Here is a 20,385-nt window from a genome sequence, read left to right on the forward strand (position 1 = left end):
CTAGGAAGAGAGCACAACAACCCCTAGAGCTATTAGGGCTTGAAGAAGAAGAAGAAGAAAGCATGGCTCTTTCTGAGTGGTAGAAGAAAGCATGAACTTGCTTCCACAATGGAGGGAAATTTAGTTTTGAATGCTTGGTTAATGGAGCAAGAGCTTTTGGTGGCGGGATTATGATACAATATCATAGCTGTCTTTCGGTACCATAACTACATTTAGACCCTGGGCCATAAAAACGAGGTTTTACCTCATATTTCTTCTCTTTCTTTTGAATTTTTTGACTTATTTCTTCCTATTTCTACGTTACGTTGGCTTGCTTTTCATTGGATGCACCTCCTTTTCTCTCTCCTCAATAAGGCCCTCCAAATGACCTCCCAAATTCCATAATGTAGTAGTGCTTGTTAGCATATATTTAAGACCCAAGAATATGTCCATTTTCAAATTGAAAATAATTGCTATGTTTACTCCCACACCAATTTCAAAGGTAGTGCTCATCTTTTTTACTACTAAAGTTGTGGGGTAGAGGATGAGCTCTCTCTCTCTCTCTCTCTCTCTCTCTCTCTCTCTCACACACACACACACACACACACACACACACACGGTGCTCAAATAGACTCGCCCTCAAGCCACTTCCAAGTGTGAGTTCCCACTATATAGCACTTGTGCTTAGCTTTTTGTTTGTCTAGAGATTTCTTTAGTTCAGCCTTTAGTATATGTTGAAGTGGCAGTTAAAGAACTCCATATTGTACTTGACATTCATGGACACTATAGACAATATTTTCCTTCTGAATAATTCTGTAAACGGACTCCTATTGTAGGTTCTCCCTTTGGTCTATAAGCATCTCGACTTCATATGGCGTGAGAGCATGCCAGGTCTTTGTATTAGGATCATACAATGTTTTCTTGCCTTTGGTGAGTTGTGCCCTTGCCAGCTTGTGGCAGATGGACGTAGTGTGTATCCATTTAGCTGGGTCTGGCTGATTGGCTTTTATCCTAGCTTTGAACATAACCTCAGTCAGTTCTCTAAAGTAGGGTTCAAACCTAGCTTTACTAGCAAGTCCTTTTTCAAGAACCTTGGATGCCTCCATTGATAGTTGAAGTAGCTCATTCATGTACTTGATTAAGAGACTGGACTAAGCTCACCATTGGGTCATCAAACGTGGAAATTGATCTTATCATCTTTCAATTCTGACATTGTGCTCTTTTGTTCAGTGTCATTTGCTGCTTCCAAGAGACCCATAATGCCTTGCTTTGTTCATATCATTCCCTAATCTGATTCACAATTTCATGTAGTGCATCTGAGGGGATTGATACAAAGCAAGCTTCGGAGTGAGATTTTTTTTAATATTACTGTACAAACCAAATCTAGTAAAACAGCTCGCTTTAAAAGCTCGCTCCAAAAAGCTCGTTCCAAACAGAGCTTTCAAAGAGAACCTCTAGAGTGATCTTTTTTTTCTCCCTCTCTCTCTTTGGACCATCTCATCATTTATCTTTCCTAGATGGCTACAGATCTTTCCCACAAGTTGGGCTTACCCCAACAATCGCCCCCTTAACACAAACTTGGGGTTTTACAAAGACTTTATGTGTTTATGCCATGCTACAATCCTAGGCTAACATGATTCATCTACCTAATACATCATGGCGATTCTCATTGGACTTAACACCTTCACAGTTCTCAAATGGATATATCGTAGTGGCAATTCTTAGTGGATTCAGCAACCATGGGTCAGTGTCCCATGATACATCATAGCGGTTCTTTACCGGACTCATCCCTATGGTTCACAAGTTGAACTTAGTAGGTTCACTGTCCTAGGTGATACAAAAAAATTCATTCATTCATTTTGTGTGAGGGGTAATCATATGTATCCCCTCCAAAATTTGTCTTCAGGTCTTTGTCGTTGTCATACGTTATCATTGTTGTTGTTTTCTTCATCTTCATGTTGTTGGTCCGGTATGATGAGAATGCAACCTTCCTGGCCAATATCGTAATGCATACATACATTTCATGTGTATGTCTTGTGTGTATATGATGATAGGCGTTCTTGTTCTTTGAAGGATTGTAACATACATAGCATCATGCGCTTTTCTGATTGCTTTTTGTAGGATGTGTTAATGTTGGCATATATGACATGTGATAGCAATATAGAGAGGGTCTTTGCTTGTGGTCAATGCATGGCTAGTGTCTGCTCTCTTCACATCTTTGGCATGTGAGTGCATAGTCGATTGTGCTTTTGTGTGTTGATTTAACATACATCTTTAGGTAGGAAAAATTCTTGCAAAAAATGGCTCTTATAGGTCACAAGAATAAGTGCTTGGGAGGCTTGGCCTCGGAAAGGTGTAATGCAAAGATAGGAGGCAGTAAAAACCTAATAACTGACGACACTGCGTAGAGTAGTAGCGGTAGTAGCACGGAAAATAGGCCTTAAAAAAACCAAATTGAAAAATAAAACCAATAACCAAAAAGGTTGCACTGAGCGCAGGTAGGTATTGGGACTACAAGGAAGGGCCATGCCCGCAGCGCATTCAGGAAGCACTTGTCTGAAGGAGTGGCTACACAGGCCTCAAAGCATGGTGGTGGGCTCGTGGGGACTTGTGGTGTTGAGGCCCCACCACTGGCTTTCTCTGCGTAGCTTGCCAAAGGGGCCAATACAACAGCTTGCGGGTGGTTGCAGCACTGATTCCAGGGTGATGGTAGGGATGTTGAGCAAGGCCACAACTCCAGCACACAGTGATGTTGATGGGCTAGGTTGGAAGAAATCTCAGGTGATAAGGGGACAATCAATGGTGTTATGGAGTAGCTTCTTGCCCGTTGTTAGGTGCTAGCAGGCAGAGCACAGGTCGTAGGTGTAGTGAGCATAGAGAGCCGTCAAACGGTCCGTTCCAGGGTCTATTAAAAATCTCAATTAAATTGTAGCTGATCACGGTCTTGAAATATGACCAATGGGCGGGTGCCCCAGGGGACGATTTGACACCACCTTTTGGAGGTGGGTCGATGGTTGAGGGAGGGGTTGGGAGGTGGGCAAGATCTCAGCCGTCATCACTTTGTGAACCCAAAGTGAACTCAAAGTGATATTTAACCAAGTGAACACCAAGGAATCACATGCCTGCAAAAAGTGGCCGGCCATTCAAGTTGGTTGGCCCATCATTCCCTCATCATTGGCATTTAAAGCATAGGATATTTACTAATTTGAATAGGTACCTAAAATTTGGTTTCAAATGCTCATTGTCTCTTTTATGTCCATTCACTTAGTCCCTTCACTTTCCCAGCCCACCCTTCTCTGACGCTTCTTCATGAACTATATACAGTGAACTCCATGTGAACTACTTAAAGCCATAATTGTGCTCTTCAAGTGAACCACATGTGATCCCATTGTGAACAACTGTATGAATCACAAGTGAACCACATGTGATCCCTTTGTGAACAAGGGTGTGAGCTTCAAGTGAACATTTTGTGAACTTGGAGTGCTAAGCACCTTCGGTGGGGTTGTACCATTAGCCCAAATTTGGTTCAAGCACATAAGGATTTTATGGTGCAAGATGGTAGAAACCTCCGATGGAATGATGCCCTTTCAAATGGTGGTTTGAGTTCTTTCTCCACTAGTGACGAAGATGGTGAGAATTGTAGTGATAGTGAGGAAAGAATGTATTGTAGTCCATGCACGGATTCACTTGACACCTCTTTTTTTGGCTTGGAGCAACAAGATGGTCTACATGGAATCTCCACGCTTGATCCGTACAAGTATGTGTCTCGGTTTTTTTACTCCTTTTGTCAATCGAGTTATAATTTGATGAAGCTTGCACTTCAAGGAGAACATTCACCAAGCCTAAAGGAATTGCAGGCATGTGACCCAAGTGGCATGCTTGACCTAAAAAGGTGGAGAAGAATGAAAGAAAGATTATGTTTGAGGACAGCTGTAGAAGGCTTTTGGTGTTTGTGCACGGCAACTCCCCCAAATTTGAAAATCTCACCCATTGAGGAATGGGAGAGTATTATCATTCGATGTCATTTTTGTGAAGATAATAATTGCCACCACACTTATGAAGACACAATAAGAAACTTGAAGGCCTCATGGTGTTTGGACATCAAGCAATAAGGGATACCCGTAGCATATGTGAAAGCCCTTGTGGAAAGTTGTGGGTGTGAAAAAGAGACCGATTGTGGCGATGAATGCGACAAATCAACACGTGTCACCAAAGATATTAAGGATGCCATGAAGCATGAACGTCAAAGTGTTGAAATTTTACGTGTGGAGCAAGCTCTAATTGAGATTATCTTTCAACACAAGGTGAGGCTAGTTAAGGTTCGCTCATCTACGAGCCAGAATGGAAGCACAACTACAGTTGACTATGCATGTCGTAGAGGAAGAACGGCCCGTAGAAGTGGGACTATGAAGCGGCTTAGAAGGTCCAAGAGATGTGGTTGTCCTTTCCAAGTGAGAGTTCAATATCGACATGCCTCAAAAATTGCACACATATCCACTTACCCTATTCATGAGGGGCATATACCTGGATCAAGAGAGGATTTGTATCATTTACCCGTGCATCCTAATGTTATTGAGTGTTGCATGGAAGATTTGTTCGATGTGGGTACAGCAAGACATGTTGCAAAAATGTCTTTGTCTAAAGAGAAGTTGCAATATGAGCGATCTTCAGCTATTGACCAAGCAATTTATCGCTTTTTTACCTTCAGCTATTGACCTAGCAATTTATCGCTTTTTTATGATACAAAGGGAAATTTCAATGATGTCTTACCAAATACGCAATCAAGGTGACTCATATTATGTTGCAGATTAAAAATTATTGCAATTGTTTTTACATAATAACATTGTTTCTTTTGTCTTCACAGGAAATATTTCTAAAGATGATTGGAGTTCTATGTGGTTCGAGGTTTGCAACTTACAAACTTGAGGAAAGGTGTGTTATTGCCAGTCGTATAATCCCCCTGCACAAGATCCTAATCAAAGGCCTTTTATTGTTGCTATTCAAGATGAATGGATGCTAGAAATGGCCATGAGATTTTCTACACACAGCTCTTGGGCAATAGATAGCACGTTCAAGACAAACGTGTTTGGCCTTCCATTGTATGCTACAATTTTGCCTAATCAAATGGTGTAGGTTTACCTATATGGCTCATGCTATGCACTAACGACACAAGAACTGACCACGAATGATTTGCAATTGAGATAACCCAAAAGACAATTTTGCAAGAATGAGTAATGTGCGCCCCACATCAATAGTGATTGATAAATCATCAGTGGAGCTTGAGGCTATTCATAAGGTGGTGGAGGAGGATCCTTACTGTTGGATTTATGACTTCCATGGCTCTCGTCAACAAGTTCTTGGTCGTATCATTCTATGTTGGTTTCATGCTAAGAAATCTTGGGTGGAGAACCTTCTTCCAAAGGTATGTGAGAACTCTAACATTTGGTATTCCTATATGTGGGCTCATGCAACAAAGAAACTTTACACTTTGCTTTAGGTACCAAAGCAAATGCGCGAACATCTCTACTCTTCCATGTGTGCACTTATGCATAGCGCCATAGAGGCTGAGTTTGAGCAATCTTTTCAAGGGCTCCTTCAAAACTACTCAGAGTTCACGAGCGTGCAAAGATATGTGACGAACGGTTGGTGTGGGAACAATTGCCCTTGGCGCAAAAAGTGGCCAAAGTTTGGTCGCGTGTTTAATCATGGGAATGAGGATACAACAAACTTGGCGAGAGATTGTGGCAATACATAAAATATACTTTGTTGAATGCCCAAATCTGTCACCCAAACTCGCCTTGGTCATGGTGTGTGCCAAGTGCTCATTCAGGGGACACAAGGCCTCCAATATCAACCCACCAAGCCGACAAGAATGACTGGCGTCTTGAGGAGAAAGCACCAACATGGCCATTATAGAGTAAGGTTCGACTATGCTCCTTGCATATGGTGTCCACATTGCTACACTAAAACTTACATGGTGGATCCACAAATCAATTACACATGCTCTACATGCCATGCTTTGTTGCCCCTAACATCAAGGCATGCCCCCATAGGAAGCGAGCAACATTTACTCGGAAAAATGATAAAGATATGTGATATACCAACCCACATTATGGAAAGGATTGTGGCTTGCAGCTGTGGTGATTTGGAGAACGGTGAAAGACACTTTGATTTGGCTCAAGATCAAGGGGGCATTCTTTTCAATGTCATGGCCTCTCAATGGAGGCTTGTGATTGTGTAATTCTGGTCACTTACATGCTTGGACACTCATGATGTTCTAAATTTGTATCTTTTGGGCCCTTACATGTCGAGTGTTTACTTGGTAATCACATAAAGGATCGCTTTTGCAGCACTTTAGGTTCACTCACAGATTACTTGTGGAGCACAACACTGTGTATCAATGATAGCAAGGGTCCCTACTCGGGTTTCATTCCTTGTGATCTCTTTAATTTCATTTTTGGTTCTTTTTTAGTTCACTTGAAATTGTATTTGGATCACTAGCACTTCACACATATGATTACTTGGGGCCACTGAATTCTTGCCCACTTGGGTGTCCACTCGGCTTTTATTCCTAGAAATCACTTCAAGTTCACCATGAGTTCACAGTTAGCTCACTTTCATATACCATCTACTTCACTTTTGAATCTCTTGGCGATCACCTAAAGTTCACTTGTGGATCACATTGATGTGAATCATTGATCACTTTGGTTTGCTCTTGGGCCAAATTGCTAGGGATCATAAGGAGTTCACTTTGGGATCTCTTTTATGTTCCTTTCTATTAACTAGTAGTTCACTTGGGGATTACATATATGTGAATAACTCAGTACTTGGGTTTGCTCTTGGGCCTCAATTATTACTTGATAATCACTAGTAGATCACATGGGGATCACATGACTGTCGATCACTCAGTACTTGGGTTTGCTCTTGGGCCTCAATTATTCGGATCACTCAAGGTTCACAGGAAGACCACTTTTTGACCTCTGGAATATTACTTTTAAATCACTAGCAGATCACATAGGGATCACATAACTTTGCATCATTGATCTCTTGGGTGAGCTTTTTTAGGTCTAATTTCGTGTGATCACATTGGGTTCACATGTAGTTCACTCATGAATCGCTTTACTATTACTTGGCAATAAATAGTAGTTCACTGGGGGATTACATAACGAAAGTGAATCATTGATCACTTGGGCTTGTTATTGGGCCTCAATTCTTGGGATCACATTGGGTTCACAAAAAGATCACTCTTGGACTCTTGCATATTACTTGAGAATCACATGTAGATCACATGGTGATCACATTATTGTGAATCATTGAGTATTTTGGTTTGCTATATGGCCTCAATTCTTGGGATCACATGGGATTCACAAGAAAATCACTTGTGGATCTTTTGAATATTACTTGAAACTCACTTGTAGATCACATGGGGATCACATAATTTTGAATCATTGATCAAGTTGGTTTGCCCTAAGGCCTCATTTCTTAGGATCACCATTAGGAAAAATATGAACCCTCTAGGGGCCCTTTGGGATTAAGGTTAATTAGAGGCCAGCCAATAGGAAGAGGGTGGTGGACACACTCTATACCCTCAAAAAAGTAGGGGGACAAGGTAGCCTTACACCTCTTAATGGCCTCTTACCTAGTGAGAAGGTAAGGGAGGTGGCTAGGGGAAAGGGGGGGGGGGGGGGGGGGGGGGGGGGGACCACTTTGACCTTTTTTCTCCCACTTTTTGGCCCGGATTTAAAAATACACTAAAAATTTCAAAATTTTAAAAAATTTCAAATTTCAAGTTTTCCCTCCTTAACACTAGGTTGGTAATGGGACACTTTTATGTCCTGTTAAGTGACCATTTTCCTTGAATTATGTCAAGAGTTTCAAAATGGATTTTGAGGTGCTATCTACCTAGAAAGTTGTCTCATGAGCTGAAAAAAACTCGACATTTTTTTGGAATATCAATTCCATCTTTAACCTTGTCCTTGCACAACATTTCACAACCTAAACTGTGTGAAAAAACGGGTCCTGTTTTTGGCTTTTTTCAACTTTTTGCAACTATACCACTCTAGAATTCATGTTTGTGAGGTCTATAATGCTAGAGAACTATCTTTAGTAGTCATCAACATGTCCTGATGCTTATAGGGAGAAATAAATGTTAAAGTTGTAAGTTATGACCAAATTACAAAAATTGTCAAATCCTGTTTTTTAGCCAATTTTAGCTCTTCTATGATTTTTTTGGTGGCCTTCATGATATCCAAATGCAGTTTTGATTTTCTATGTCGCATATTGTAACATAAAGCTAATATTCCTTGAGTTTTGGGGCACCTAATACCCTATTTTGCATAGTAGACAACGATGGTTGATTTTTTCAATTATAGAAGAAAACAAAACATTCTAGTATATCAAGTATAGCTTTTTCAATATTGCTAGTTTCTTGTGACAACTACATGCATTTTGTAGGTAGTAACCATATCTAGTCATAAGGATCAAATTTGGCTAGATATTGAATAGTTTCTATGGGATTCTTTAACTCATAATGTTGAACCCAGTTTTTTCATGTTTGTTGTATTTAGCACTTCATCTTTGTCCCCAAGATTCCCCTTGGTAAGAGATGTATTATTCTTTTGACATGCTCCATGGCTCCTTATGAACCTAAAGGACAATAGGCAACTAAGAAAACATGCATATATTATTTGTATTGAGCGTGGCTATAGAAACTTTGATGATAGGTTTGCAGAATGGTAAAAATTCAACCTTTTTGTACCTATTTCTTTTGGCAAAACAAAAAATAGTGAGTGAGAAGCAATCATATATTCTGATCACCAACCCATTGAAGTTAACTAGGGAATTTATCTCAAGTCCTACAAAAATCCCTAATCTTATTTTTATGCAACAAAACGTAAGAAATGACTGTTTTGATGAAAATGTACTGGTCCATCAACTTTGGAGGCTTGGTGTGACCAAAAGATGAGAAATTTTACAAGTTTCTTATTTTTTCCATGTGTAGTAGGCCTTGAACTATAACCTCATGAAAGGATTTTACAAAATGAGTGGATCTACTATGGTTTTGGAGGTTTTTTTCAAAACCCTGAAAGGACACTTTTATGTCCTGTTAGGGTACCAACCTAGTGTTAAAAGGTCCCCTAACCTATTTCATGGTCAAAAAAGTATTTTTGACCTCCAAAAGTCAAAAACGTGCACTAAAAAATTCTAAAAAATTAAATTTTTTCAAAAAATTTCAAAACATCATTTTCCACCCTCCAAAGTCTTTCCAAACCTATTCTATAGCTAAAAGTGATTTTCTCTCTCTACAAACCCTTTTCCAAGCTCTCCATGGCTGCAACAACCACATGCACCCCCTATAGTCCAACATTATCTCTCTACTAGCTTTCTCCCATCTCCATTGTAGCACCAAGCAAGCTTCTTCCCCATCTCTTCCCCTTGCCCACCACATAGTTCCACACCAAGCTAGCTCCTCTCCCTTCTCTCACCTCCATTACAGCATGAAACAAGATTCTCCTCCTTCTACTTTCATTCACTCGCACTACATGGAAACCTCTACTCCCGAAGGTGGCAAAAGCATCAACTCACATGACTTGCATACCACAAGAACAGGAGGTGTGAATAGTGCATGGGCATTGCAAGGATTCATCTCCAACATAAAGATAGAATGGTGAGAAAACTACCCTTGTAGCTTACATTCAGAGCTTAAGATCATCTCCATCTTTAAGTTTATCATGCTGGAGGGAATTAACCTCTTTATGGCTTTCAATGTTTAGGCTTCACACCTCATAACATTGGGTGGTGCTATTTTGTTGATGGCTTTGGTGCGCCATCTATAGTTTTGTAGCATGTGATTGAGTCTCACAATGTAAGTAAGTTGTGTTATCTATGGAGAGTCATCAAAGATTTTTCTTATAATTTATTCTTTGTATAGTTGTCATTAGATTATTAGAATGATATCATTTTGTACTTTATAACTTTGTGCTCACATAATCTGTTGTTTACTTACAGAGTCAACTTGTTTTGAGAGGACATGAGCAAGCAACCATGTGCAGAGATGGAAATCACCCTATTTTTGTTCCGTGAGGAACCTTTCACTACCGTGCTACTAATGACGATCAAATGAAGAGATTAATAAGCCTAGGTGTGAAACGTTGGCTTTGATACCACTTGATGGGCTAGTTAATGCAGAAGCATACTCTCTAATTGCCAATGGTTGGCATTAGGCTATGGAGGGTGAAGCCTTAGGTTAACCATGGTGTTAAGCTTAGGGTTAGCGATATGGAGATTAGGGTTAGGCTATGCCAAGAGCAAAATCATAAGGAGAGAGAGTATAGACACAATGATAGTGCTCAAAGTGCAAAGATTGATTAGAAAATAGCCTCCCAAGTAGGCTCAGTGCTTTACAATCATTGGCTAGAGAGGTTGCACCCTCTTGCTATTGGACCATCTCATCATTTATCTTTCGTAGGTGGCTAGAGAGGTTTCCCACAAGTTGGGCTTACCCCAACAATGACCATACAATATGATTAGCATGTTGATATGTGTGAAACTTTAATTTTCCATAATTGTGTGCATGGCACCAACGGTCCAATCATTTATTGTGTTGGGGAGAGATCACACAAATAACCATAATGGACAAGGACAGCAAAACTTTGAAGAGATTGAGATGGAGATATGATTAACTATTTGTACCCAATGAATTTATAGACAAGAAAATGATGGGCATTTTGTTTGTACCTCCATCAAGGCCACAGTCAAAGGTGAAGATTGTGGAGGTCACCCATGATGTCAATACCAAGGCCAGAGCTAATTAGGAAAGTCGGCGTGCAAAGGAGAGGAAGAAACTAAAAGAGAAATATAAAGTAACAGTTGCTTTTGAAGAAGAGATTAAAAGTTATGACTAAGTAACGCATAAATTCGATGTGAGGAATAATGAAATTTTATCATCAATGAAAGATGGAGTGATAGCAGATGTACCACTAGCAAATGGTTCAAGGAGACTTGCAATTGATTCTATTGATATTAATATATTGCAGGTTCAGATGCTCAAATAACATAATCAATTGTCTATATATACCTCAAGTAAGACATGTTCACTAGCTTCAACATACTTGGCTTCAGGCTTTAGATTAAAGAATGACTTCCATTAACTGTTTTGTAGTTTGATCAAAAGACATCTTCCTAAAACAAAGTCAGTCAAAAATATATATCATGGATCCTCAAATGTCTGTCCTTCTCAAAATGAAATACACCCCTCAAGGCACATTAGAGAAGTGGTTTGCCCACTGTCCAATGTTGTAAGTCACAACAATAATTTATCCATACAAGAGCAACCACCACTGGAGCCTGGTTTGCATTGAGCTTGACAAGCCAGTTTTCTGGACTCTCAACTCAATTCAAGAAACCCATCGAGAATTAAGATTGTGAGTATTCAAAATTTGAATTTGGATTGGTGTAGTATATGGTGTGCATGCAGTTATTGTTTTGATTTGCTTCCAAATTTGTATGCTTACAGCTACGTAAAAAGACTCTTGTAAGCATATGGAAAGTTGTGTGGAAGTTACGAAATGTACAAGGCGCATAAAAGAAGTCACAATTTTGAAACAGACAGATGCCAACTCATGTGGATGGAGATGTCTTCTACATGCTGAGTACTACTACAGAGCTTCTTTGCACTAGAGCCATTCATGACAAAGGTAGGCATTTGCAAAGCATTACTATAACATGGCGATTGTTGCAATAAAAACCTCTCTTAGTTCCTTTTTTGTTTCCATTTTTTTTTTTTGCAGAGTGTACACAACACTCTTTTCCCCTTCTTTGCATTACTTTGCATCCACCTAGTAAAAAATAGAACTGTGAGGGCTCGTTGTCCGCAGTCTTTTCCACTATGTCATGCCGGAGTTGAAGAAGGTTGCATTGCTCCCTTATTGTGATCATTGTCACAAGGTTGAGCTCTTTGTCCACCACCTCCACATCTATGACAGTGTTGTTCTCGAAGTCTGTCGACTCTTTATCAATAGGCACAAGCTGAGAGCAGCCTGCAACAAATTGAGAGCGCTTGTACGAGAAAGAGATGAGAAGTGACTGTGTGCCGATCATGTACTTGGCCACCAAAGTGTCCAGTGCAATCTGGCAATGAATGTCATCCATCTCTTTATCATACCACCCTCTATCAAGAAGCTTCTCACAGAAGCAAGAATCTACTTGGCCACCACCTCCACATCTATGACAGTGTTGTTCTCGAAGTCTGTCGACTCTTTATCAATAGGCACAAGCTAAGAGCAGCCTGCAACAAATTGAGAGCGCTTGTACGAGAAAGAGATGAGAAGTGACTGTGTGCCGATCATGTACCAAAGTGTCCAGTGCAATCTGGCAATGAATGTCATCCATCTCTTTATCATACCACCCTCTATCAAGAAGCTTCTCACAGAAGCAAGAATCTAGAGATTTATACTAGCATAGTCTTCGCCACATGTATGTGACTGGTGTGAAAATATCCATAAATAAATTTATAGGACAAAAATAAGCAATCTTCACCAATTTGGTGGGTACAGAGTCTCGGAGGGACCTCTGCACATCCCTAAACAATTTGCTCCAAAGAGCTTCACTTATTGTTGTGTCCGGGATTGGCCAATCCACGGAGTTCCAATTGGTAGAGAGAGGGAGCTTAACCAACGTACGTTTTTTATTTCTCTGGTTGAGATGGTAGAAGTGTTCGTAGAAGGAAATGCCCTGATCTGCAAGGCTCTTGCTAGATCTTCTAGCATATTGTAAAACACCAATGTGAGCATGCATTACACATATGATCCCTACAATACACTCCACTATCTCCCATTCCTCGTACGAAGAAGGATAGACATCTGCAAGTGCAATAACCAAAAGTAAGAGACCACTCAGTCTAAGATCTGAATAGAGTTTAGGAGTACATGACCTCCACTGTTTCCATTGAATAGAACTTTGGAGAGCAGTGAGTGACTAAAAATCAAGAGGAATACATTTACATAACTTATGGGCTAACCCTCCTGAGGGTTCTTTTTTTTTTGTTTTTATTTATTTTAATAAAGTTCTATCTCTTCAAAAAGGGAGGGAAAAAAGGATGAGACCAGAAAGGTTTGAAAGGAAGGCTAAGAAAGCACTTACAGTTGCACCGTGGGTGATGCACCATTGAGACATTGCCGCCGTTCGCAATCACATCAAAATGAGTGTAGACATATTGAACTAAGTCTCATTCACAATCTTCTTGCCGGCCTCCACTTGAAAATCTAGCACTCGTGCTTTCCATGTAGAACGAAATAGATTTGTTGTAGAGGATCTTTTCCTCCTTTTGGCTGCATGAGAACCAAAGAACCTTTGCATATCGTTTGCTCTTGCCATTGAATATCTGTAGTGATGGAGTTTGAGATGGAAATAGAGCAGATGTTGCTGCTTGGCCTCCTTGGTAGACTAATGGTGAGTCTAGTTGGGGAGAGAGTACAACAATCCCTAGAGCTTTTAGGGCGGGAAGAAGAAGAAGAAGAAACCATGGTTCTTGTTGAGAGGAAGAAGAAAGCCTGAACTTGCGAGGGAGGATCAACTTTGCAAGCTTCCTTAATGGAGGAATAGCTTTTTGTGGCGGGAGTATGATATCTTTCCATAGATGTCTTTCCGTACCTTTACTGTATCAAAGTCCGTCTACGGCGGGTCCACATATGGATACCGTAAAAACAAGATGCTACCTCACATTTGAGCAAGTTTTTTTGTATTTTTTCATTTATTTGAGCTATTTTCTATGTAGCGTTACCTTGCTGCTCTTTGGACGCGCTTCCTTTTCTCTCTCTTCAATATGGTGCCCTGTATAATATTGTGTGCCGCTCTCCTTTACATTATTTTGATTCTTCTTAAGTGTGCTTGCTTGTTGCGCTACGGGAAACAAGCAATTATGTTAGATTTATTGTGCTTTGTATGCTTTAAATGTTGTTGGAAGTGTTTGAGAAGGTAGTGGCATAAAATTTGAAAGAGGAGAGAGAGATGACACAAGTATGCTACCATACATTTTACATGGATAGCAGTACAATGCTTGTCCACCTACCTCTCAAGATCGTCTTTCTTTGATGTGTGAGAAACATTAGAGAACATCAAGTGACCCATAATCATCATATCACGAGATGGAGCTCTCCTACGGCTTTCAATTTGGAAGACAGGCTGCCTCACCTTGAGAACATACTCCAATGGTTGTAAAGAAAGAACATGGAGCAATGCTACATTGCATATACCAGAAAATGAGTGACAAATTCACATCTTGTTTACTCTCCATGTAGAGAACATGTACTTACCTCGAATACAATTATGTCATTAATTTGTGTCCAGCATTTGACATTGAGATGGCAATGCATTTCCAAGCCAAGATTTCTCAAAAATTCAATTTCTTTGGAAAGAAAAGTAAGTGAATGTCTCTTGCAAACATGAGCTCTATCAATGATAGACTCTCTTGAGAGCGCTCCAGCTACAAGAGCTCTTACCTTGCCTACCTGGCCCCACATAGGAAAGCATTCATAGAGATGCACAACTAAAGATAGAAAGAATTAACCATATATCAACTGATGTGATCACCATGTCAGCACCTCCGAGGAGCTTAAGCAAAACATTGACTTCCACACTTTGATTAGGGTTATAGACCCCACACCAGACAGCTTTGCCTACCACAATGCCAAGCATTAGTAGCTATTTATATGAAAAGTTAAAAAGCTCTCTCTCTCTCTCTCTCTCTCTCTCTCTCTCTCTCTCTCTCTCTTCATGCAGAGCATTGCAATGTAAGACTCTTAAGCAAAAGGAGTAAAACAGAACTTGCACACCATATTTAATCGCCATCTAAACCTGTGGGGGCTCAATCGCTGTATTTAAAAACAAGCTACTAGTCAGTATGAAGCATCATACTTCTCTAGTGAACGCCTGCATCTGTTTAAGCATTGCATGCGTCTCAGAATCTGGCTGAAAGCCATCATTAGACATGCGCTGTACAAAATCCTTTGCAAGTCTATTAGAATTCAAATATGCCTTTAACAATGTATTGTACACTAACGTACTCCTGTAGGGACCTGCCGATGTGAAAGTCTCAAAAATGTGTTCAGCAAGCTCAACATCACCCTGCTCTCCCACATAATGAAGCACAAGTAGAAGTGAGACAGACCACGGTCTGGAATGGTCATAGGTCAAGCTCTCTCTTGAAGTTTTCAAATACTCTAGGGCCTTCTCAACTTGACCAACTTTGAGATACCCAGCTATTAAATGCCTGTATGTTACGGTACTCGGTCTCAATCGTTCCTTTGTGATGCGCAACATGAGCTCTTCTGCTGCCTCCATCCTACCATGCCTAGCATACACATCCAGCAATGCATTAAAAATTCTTGCTACTAATCTCCCCCTCTTTCTTTCAGCCTTGATAGCAAGATCCTCAGCTTCCTGGATCAAGCCAAGCTTTCCCAACGACTCAATCATCACACCATAAGTTCGAGCTGAGAGCTTACTTGAACTCTGTATGCGGCTCCAAAGCATTTTCAATTCCTTCTCCTTACCATGATCTGCATATACTGCAAGCATAAGATCATTTGCTAGTAAATGCTCTTGAGGGCTGCGATTCATCATCTCCTCTGTTAAGCGCAAGGCTTCTTCTTCCATCCCAGTACCCATGTAGGCTTTGATGACCATAGAGCATGTGAAGCTGTCAGGAGTTACACCTGTATCTTTCATGACATTGTACAAACTCAGCACCTTCTCTTTATCGCCTTGCTTCAGCGTTAAACTTATGAGGATGTTGTATGTCCTTGTGTCAGGCAAAATTTTGGCTTCAGTCATTTCTTGCATTAACTTAAATGCTTTGTCAAATTGCCCCTGGTGACCATACAGTGAGAGGAGATGACTAAACGGTAGTGCCGAAACAGGATGCCCTGAAAGACAGAGCTTTTGAAGAGTCTTTTCAGCCTCAGCTACTAGTCCCCTTGCAATGTAGCACGACATAAGCTGGTTGTATACCCGCTCAGTTGCACAGTTTTCTGGAACTTCTGCAAAGCATCTCTCAACATCCTCAATACTTCCAACTTGCCCAGTGAAGTAAAGCCTGTACATGTGATCCATATCATCCATGTCGAAAAGCTTCTTGCTCCAAACAAAATTGGCAACCTGTCCGTACATGCTCACTCTCAGCCACTCCAAGGAACAAAGACATTCACAGAAAATAAATGACTCACCTCCAGAGCCTGCTTGTATCTGCGATGGCGCTTCAGATTCGTAAGGGCCACAATAGCAGCATTTTTCGGCAGGCCGTTTCCCTCGTCCATCCATTGCTGGAGCAAAGGAGTGACACTCTCATCGTCACCAAGACGAATGAGCTGGCGACTAAGTCTGCCATTTTGGCCAGCTACGCTACTCACCTCATCCTTAACCTCTGCCTCTGCCCCTTCTTCAAATGGTTCCTCCCATGCAAACGTGTACTTGCTATGGCTGTCACCGCTTATGTTGTCAAGCACAGAATAAGATGCACGAGAAAGCAGAGTTTCGGGCACAGCCAACGCTGCCCTGCGCTCCAGGAAGACTCTTGTCCTTGCAAGCAGCCTACACTCATGCATTCATCGGCATCAGACCCACAACGAGACATGAGAGAGCGACGAAAGCTTAAACTTACCCGCCACCATTCCGCAGGCCCCTTCTGATTAGCAGCATCGAAGTGTTTCCCTCCGGACAATACCTAAACTACGATCACCCTTCAACCTTCATAGCGGGAACTTCGGAAGATCAAAGTCGGAAGGGTAAGGGAGCCATGAGCTGGGAGTCCTCAGGCCTAAGCGACATGGGTGGGAGAGTGGGATTTACGGTGGGATGATTGTGGGTCGTAGATCTAGGATGCGGTGCCCCAAATTATTTTCTGTAATTTAGAGTACGTTCGAATACAAAAAGTAATTTAGGGTACTCGCATTTCGAAAGTAATGTAGGGTATCCCATTTTGTAGTCGTGGGGTTTGACCTCACCCATGAAAAGCACATGTCCTAACCACTTCGTCTTGTGTGTGCTTTTGAAAAATGTGGGTCCTAATTTACTTAAAACACGTGTACAAGGTGGCGACACCCAAGATCTACAGTTCACAATCACCTCACTGTAGATCCCACCCTCCCATGCCCGTGTCACTTAGTCCTGAGGGGAGCTGAGGAGAGTATTCGGAGGGGTTTGAACTTACATCCTTCCTTTTGACAGATGAATTGTGGTATCCTTTAGTGACAACACCTCAGACAAAATCTTTAACATCTTTGGGACTCCATGTGCACTTTTACTAGTGCGCTTTTGAATGAAGACAGCTTAAATAAGTATGGCCAAGCATTAGCAAATTCCTCCCATAAATACCAAATTGTATGGGACTATGCCATCCCTCTTTTTCTAATAAGCGCTTCTAGTTAAATTGCTAGTCATATCTCCTCGGCAACTACCATGTTCAACGATCTTTGGCCATTTGCACCAATAACGAGAAGAATAGGACCAATACACCAAAGGCAAGTGAGGTTTGTGGATTTTCCATAATGGATAAAGAAGTATGATAGAAATGGAGATATCCATATCCACTTGGCCACATTTAGATAGTTTCTCATAGCTGAGAAAGTCGATGACTGTTGACGGGCGAGCGTCAACGACATGCATTATGCTTCCATTGGTGTGTACACATATGTGTATGCATATATTTTTTGTATTTACGGGCTCCACAGTGGGTTCCAAGTTGCACATTGATGATTAGATGAGCCTAGATACCTGCAGCATGTTATACATTTTTTGGCCGGCCGTTCATTTTTAAAAGCCCTTGTATATAAGTCAATTCACAAGATGTGAAAGGGCATTCTTAGAGAGGAGAGTGTGAGGGAGTGTGGAGAAGAAGAAGAGGAGTGGCTATGGAGCTTGGATCTTCCACATCATATGTAGTAGTCATTGGGATTAATGGAAGCTAAGATCTCTCTACTTTCTCTTGTCTTTCAAGTTTATGTGTGTAAATGGTGTATGATTAGTGTTAATCTTCTCTTCTCTCTCAAGTTTTCCCTCTTGTTTGAGCATTCTTGCTTCACACGTGTGCTAGATTAGAGTGTGTATGTACGTGGGCTGCATACATTTGTAACATTTAATGGCCTAATAACTTGTGTGTAGCGGAAATGAGCATGAACATAGTGGGCATTTCATTAGAATAGATTCCTAATGAGAATTACAAGAGTGCTTGGGTGGAGAGAGCAACAAAAATCATAACACCTAGTTAGATAGCATCAACAATACTTTCAAAAGAGAGAGAAATTAAGCTAATGACAACATTTGAGGACCGGATTTGCATGGAGCCAGTCCCCCCTCCAAAAGGCTTTGTATTATGGTTTCTCCCATCAAGAGAGACATTGTACAATACAATTCTTTGTGTTTCTTCAAGACTAGCTAGTGCAATGAAGATGAAAGCTTCATGCACTAAGCAAACACTTAGCAAACACAACTTGAATTATTCCCATTCTCAGACCCAAGACCTCACACACCTTCGAAGATGGTGAGAGCTAGCAGGGTATGAGAGTAGATTGAGAGGAAGAAGGAGTATCTTACAAGAAAGATGTACATCTCCTCACATAATCACTCATATTAGCATAGCTTTAGCTTAGTAATTAGCTTGGTAGAGGAGATGAGCATGCATTGAAGCTTGGCTATTGGTTGGATTTGCATCCACAAGCCAAGAGTGTGTCGTTGTAGGCTTCTATCTCACAAGCTTGGAGTAGGTGATGAGCTCTCCATTAAAGCTTGGGAAGAGATAGTCTTCTCTTTCTTCACACATGAGATTGTGTGAGTGTGTGTGTGATAATGCCTTGCAAAAATCAGCCCCCTCTCTCTCTCTCTTGGGCGAGCCCCCTTGCTATTTAATCTTGCAGGCTCCCTATTGGACAATGCCAAGCTCAGCCAATGGCTATTAAGCAGCATAAGTGATAGCCTTATGACATGTGTCCCCCTTTCCCCTTTTGTGAGAGCTTAATCAATTAAACTTAATTGATTTAAATGAATTAAATCCCCATTGGACCTTTCCCCATTCTGACCAATAGGAATTAAGTAGCCCATTGGGCTGCTCAATTCCTATTGGACCCCTTCACAGGATGTCCAATAATCATCCAAGAGACTTAATCTTCATTGGTTCTTTTTATTAAGTGTTTTAAAATTAATTAGGCTAAATTTACTCTAGCCTAATTCTCATTGGTCCACTGCAAGGGTCATCCAATAGAAATTGGGCATACCTTGTGGGCATCTGGCCTAGGGAGTTGACATGTGTCCCTCATTCCCTTTGTGTAAAGGGGGCTTGTGTGTGTGTGTGTGGCTTTCTCTCTCATCCCCTACCTTTAGGGCTCGCCCCCTCATGTGTAGGGATGTGTGTTGACTTTGGAGAGCACACAAAGCATCCAATTCCCCCTAAGGTTTAACCCTTTGGACACAACCTTTGAATTTTGGAACCTTAGCATTTTGGAAGTCTTAATGGGCTTAAACTTAGGGTCTTTTTAGCCCATTGTTACACATGGCTCTTTTGCAGATGGCTCCCCCTTTGGATCCCTATTTTCCCTCCTTTGGATCCCTATTGTGGTCGGTCTGCTAGCTTAACCAATATTCTAGCTTTTTCTCCCCTGGCACTTCCCCACATTAAATGATCAGTTTAATATGAGAAAATCATTTAGGAGAATTAGATATTGATTATTATGACACATTTCTCTCATTAAGCTTCTTTGTGTATGCTTAATGTGTGATTAGAGTGTGTGTGCTTGAGATTAGAGCAAAGGGATACACCATTGTCTGCATGATTAGAGAGTTAGAGTGTAGATTGAGAATGTGTGTGCATATATCTTGCTTCATCGGCTTTCCCTCTTCTCCTCTCTTGCTTTACCCCTCTTCCTAGAGTCCTCATTCCGTCACATTAGGTGCATCTATGCCTCCATGCACTAGCCGGGTTCCGATCCACCGGATTGACATTATGTCGGTGGGTTGTGCGTTGTGCTATAACCACCAACATTGGCGCCGTTGCCAATGTTGGTAATTTTCATTAGGATTAGGTATTGGTGATGGTGAATAGTTGATTTGTGATGAGCTTTTGTTAAAAAAGTTGTGTGTAATTTTCATGTTTTCTCTTCATTTTCACTAATTGATCACTAATTTACTACTAATTCGCTAACAATTGGAGTGTTTTACATGTTTATGTGCGTAATTAGAGGCTTGTGCATCACTCTTACGGGTTGAAATTTCATCAATTTTGCATGATTTGAGTGATTAGAAAGTGTGTAATTATGTGTGATTTATGTTAATTTTGATGTCTAATTACTCACTAATCTTGTGTGTTTTTGGTGCTACACATGAATGAATCTCTAATTAGATGTTTTGCCTTCATGATTA

General features: G+C 40.9%; 1 protein-coding gene and 1 pseudogene across 1 annotated transcript; one reads left to right on the plus strand and one right to left on the minus strand.

Moving 5' to 3' along the window:
* Nucleotides 1-2,505: 2,505 nt before the first annotated feature.
* On the plus strand, nucleotides 2,506-5,168 carry LOC147422932 (uncharacterized; annotated as a pseudogene).
* Nucleotides 5,169-14,769: 9,601 nt separating this feature from the next.
* On the minus strand, nucleotides 14,770-16,819 carry LOC147422933 (pentatricopeptide repeat-containing protein At1g07590, mitochondrial-like). The gene is made up of 3 exons (XM_086502061.1): nucleotides 16,637-16,819; nucleotides 16,203-16,566; nucleotides 14,770-16,134 (listed from the first exon to the last, which is right to left on the minus strand). The coding sequence occupies exons 1-3, from the start codon at nucleotides 16,672-16,674 to the stop codon at nucleotides 14,887-14,889; spliced, it is 1,650 nt and encodes a 549-aa protein (XP_086358187.1). The 5' UTR covers nucleotides 16,675-16,819; the 3' UTR covers nucleotides 14,770-14,886.
* Nucleotides 16,820-20,385: the final 3,566 nt, after the last annotated feature.

The sequence above is a fragment of the Adiantum capillus-veneris genome, chromosome 26, assembly GCF_014529385.1.
Source record: "Adiantum capillus-veneris isolate H3 chromosome 26, ASM1452938v2, whole genome shotgun sequence".
NCBI classification, from domain to species: Eukaryota; Viridiplantae; Streptophyta; class Polypodiopsida; order Polypodiales; family Pteridaceae; genus Adiantum; species Adiantum capillus-veneris.

Excerpts from the sequence above, each read along its gene's own strand:
- LOC147422933 (XM_086502061.1), bottom strand. The coding sequence starts at position 16,674 with ATGCTGCTAATCAGAAGGGGCCTGCGGAATGGTGGCGG. Across the intron at positions 16,567-16,636 it reads GGCCTGCGGAATGGTGGCGG|GCTGCTTGCAAGGACAAGAG; the intron begins GTAAGTTTAAGC and ends GCATGAGTGTAG. Across the intron at positions 16,135-16,202 it reads GATACAAGCAGGCTCTGGAG|GTTGCCAATTTTGTTTGGAG; the intron begins GTGAGTCATTTA and ends ATGTACGGACAG.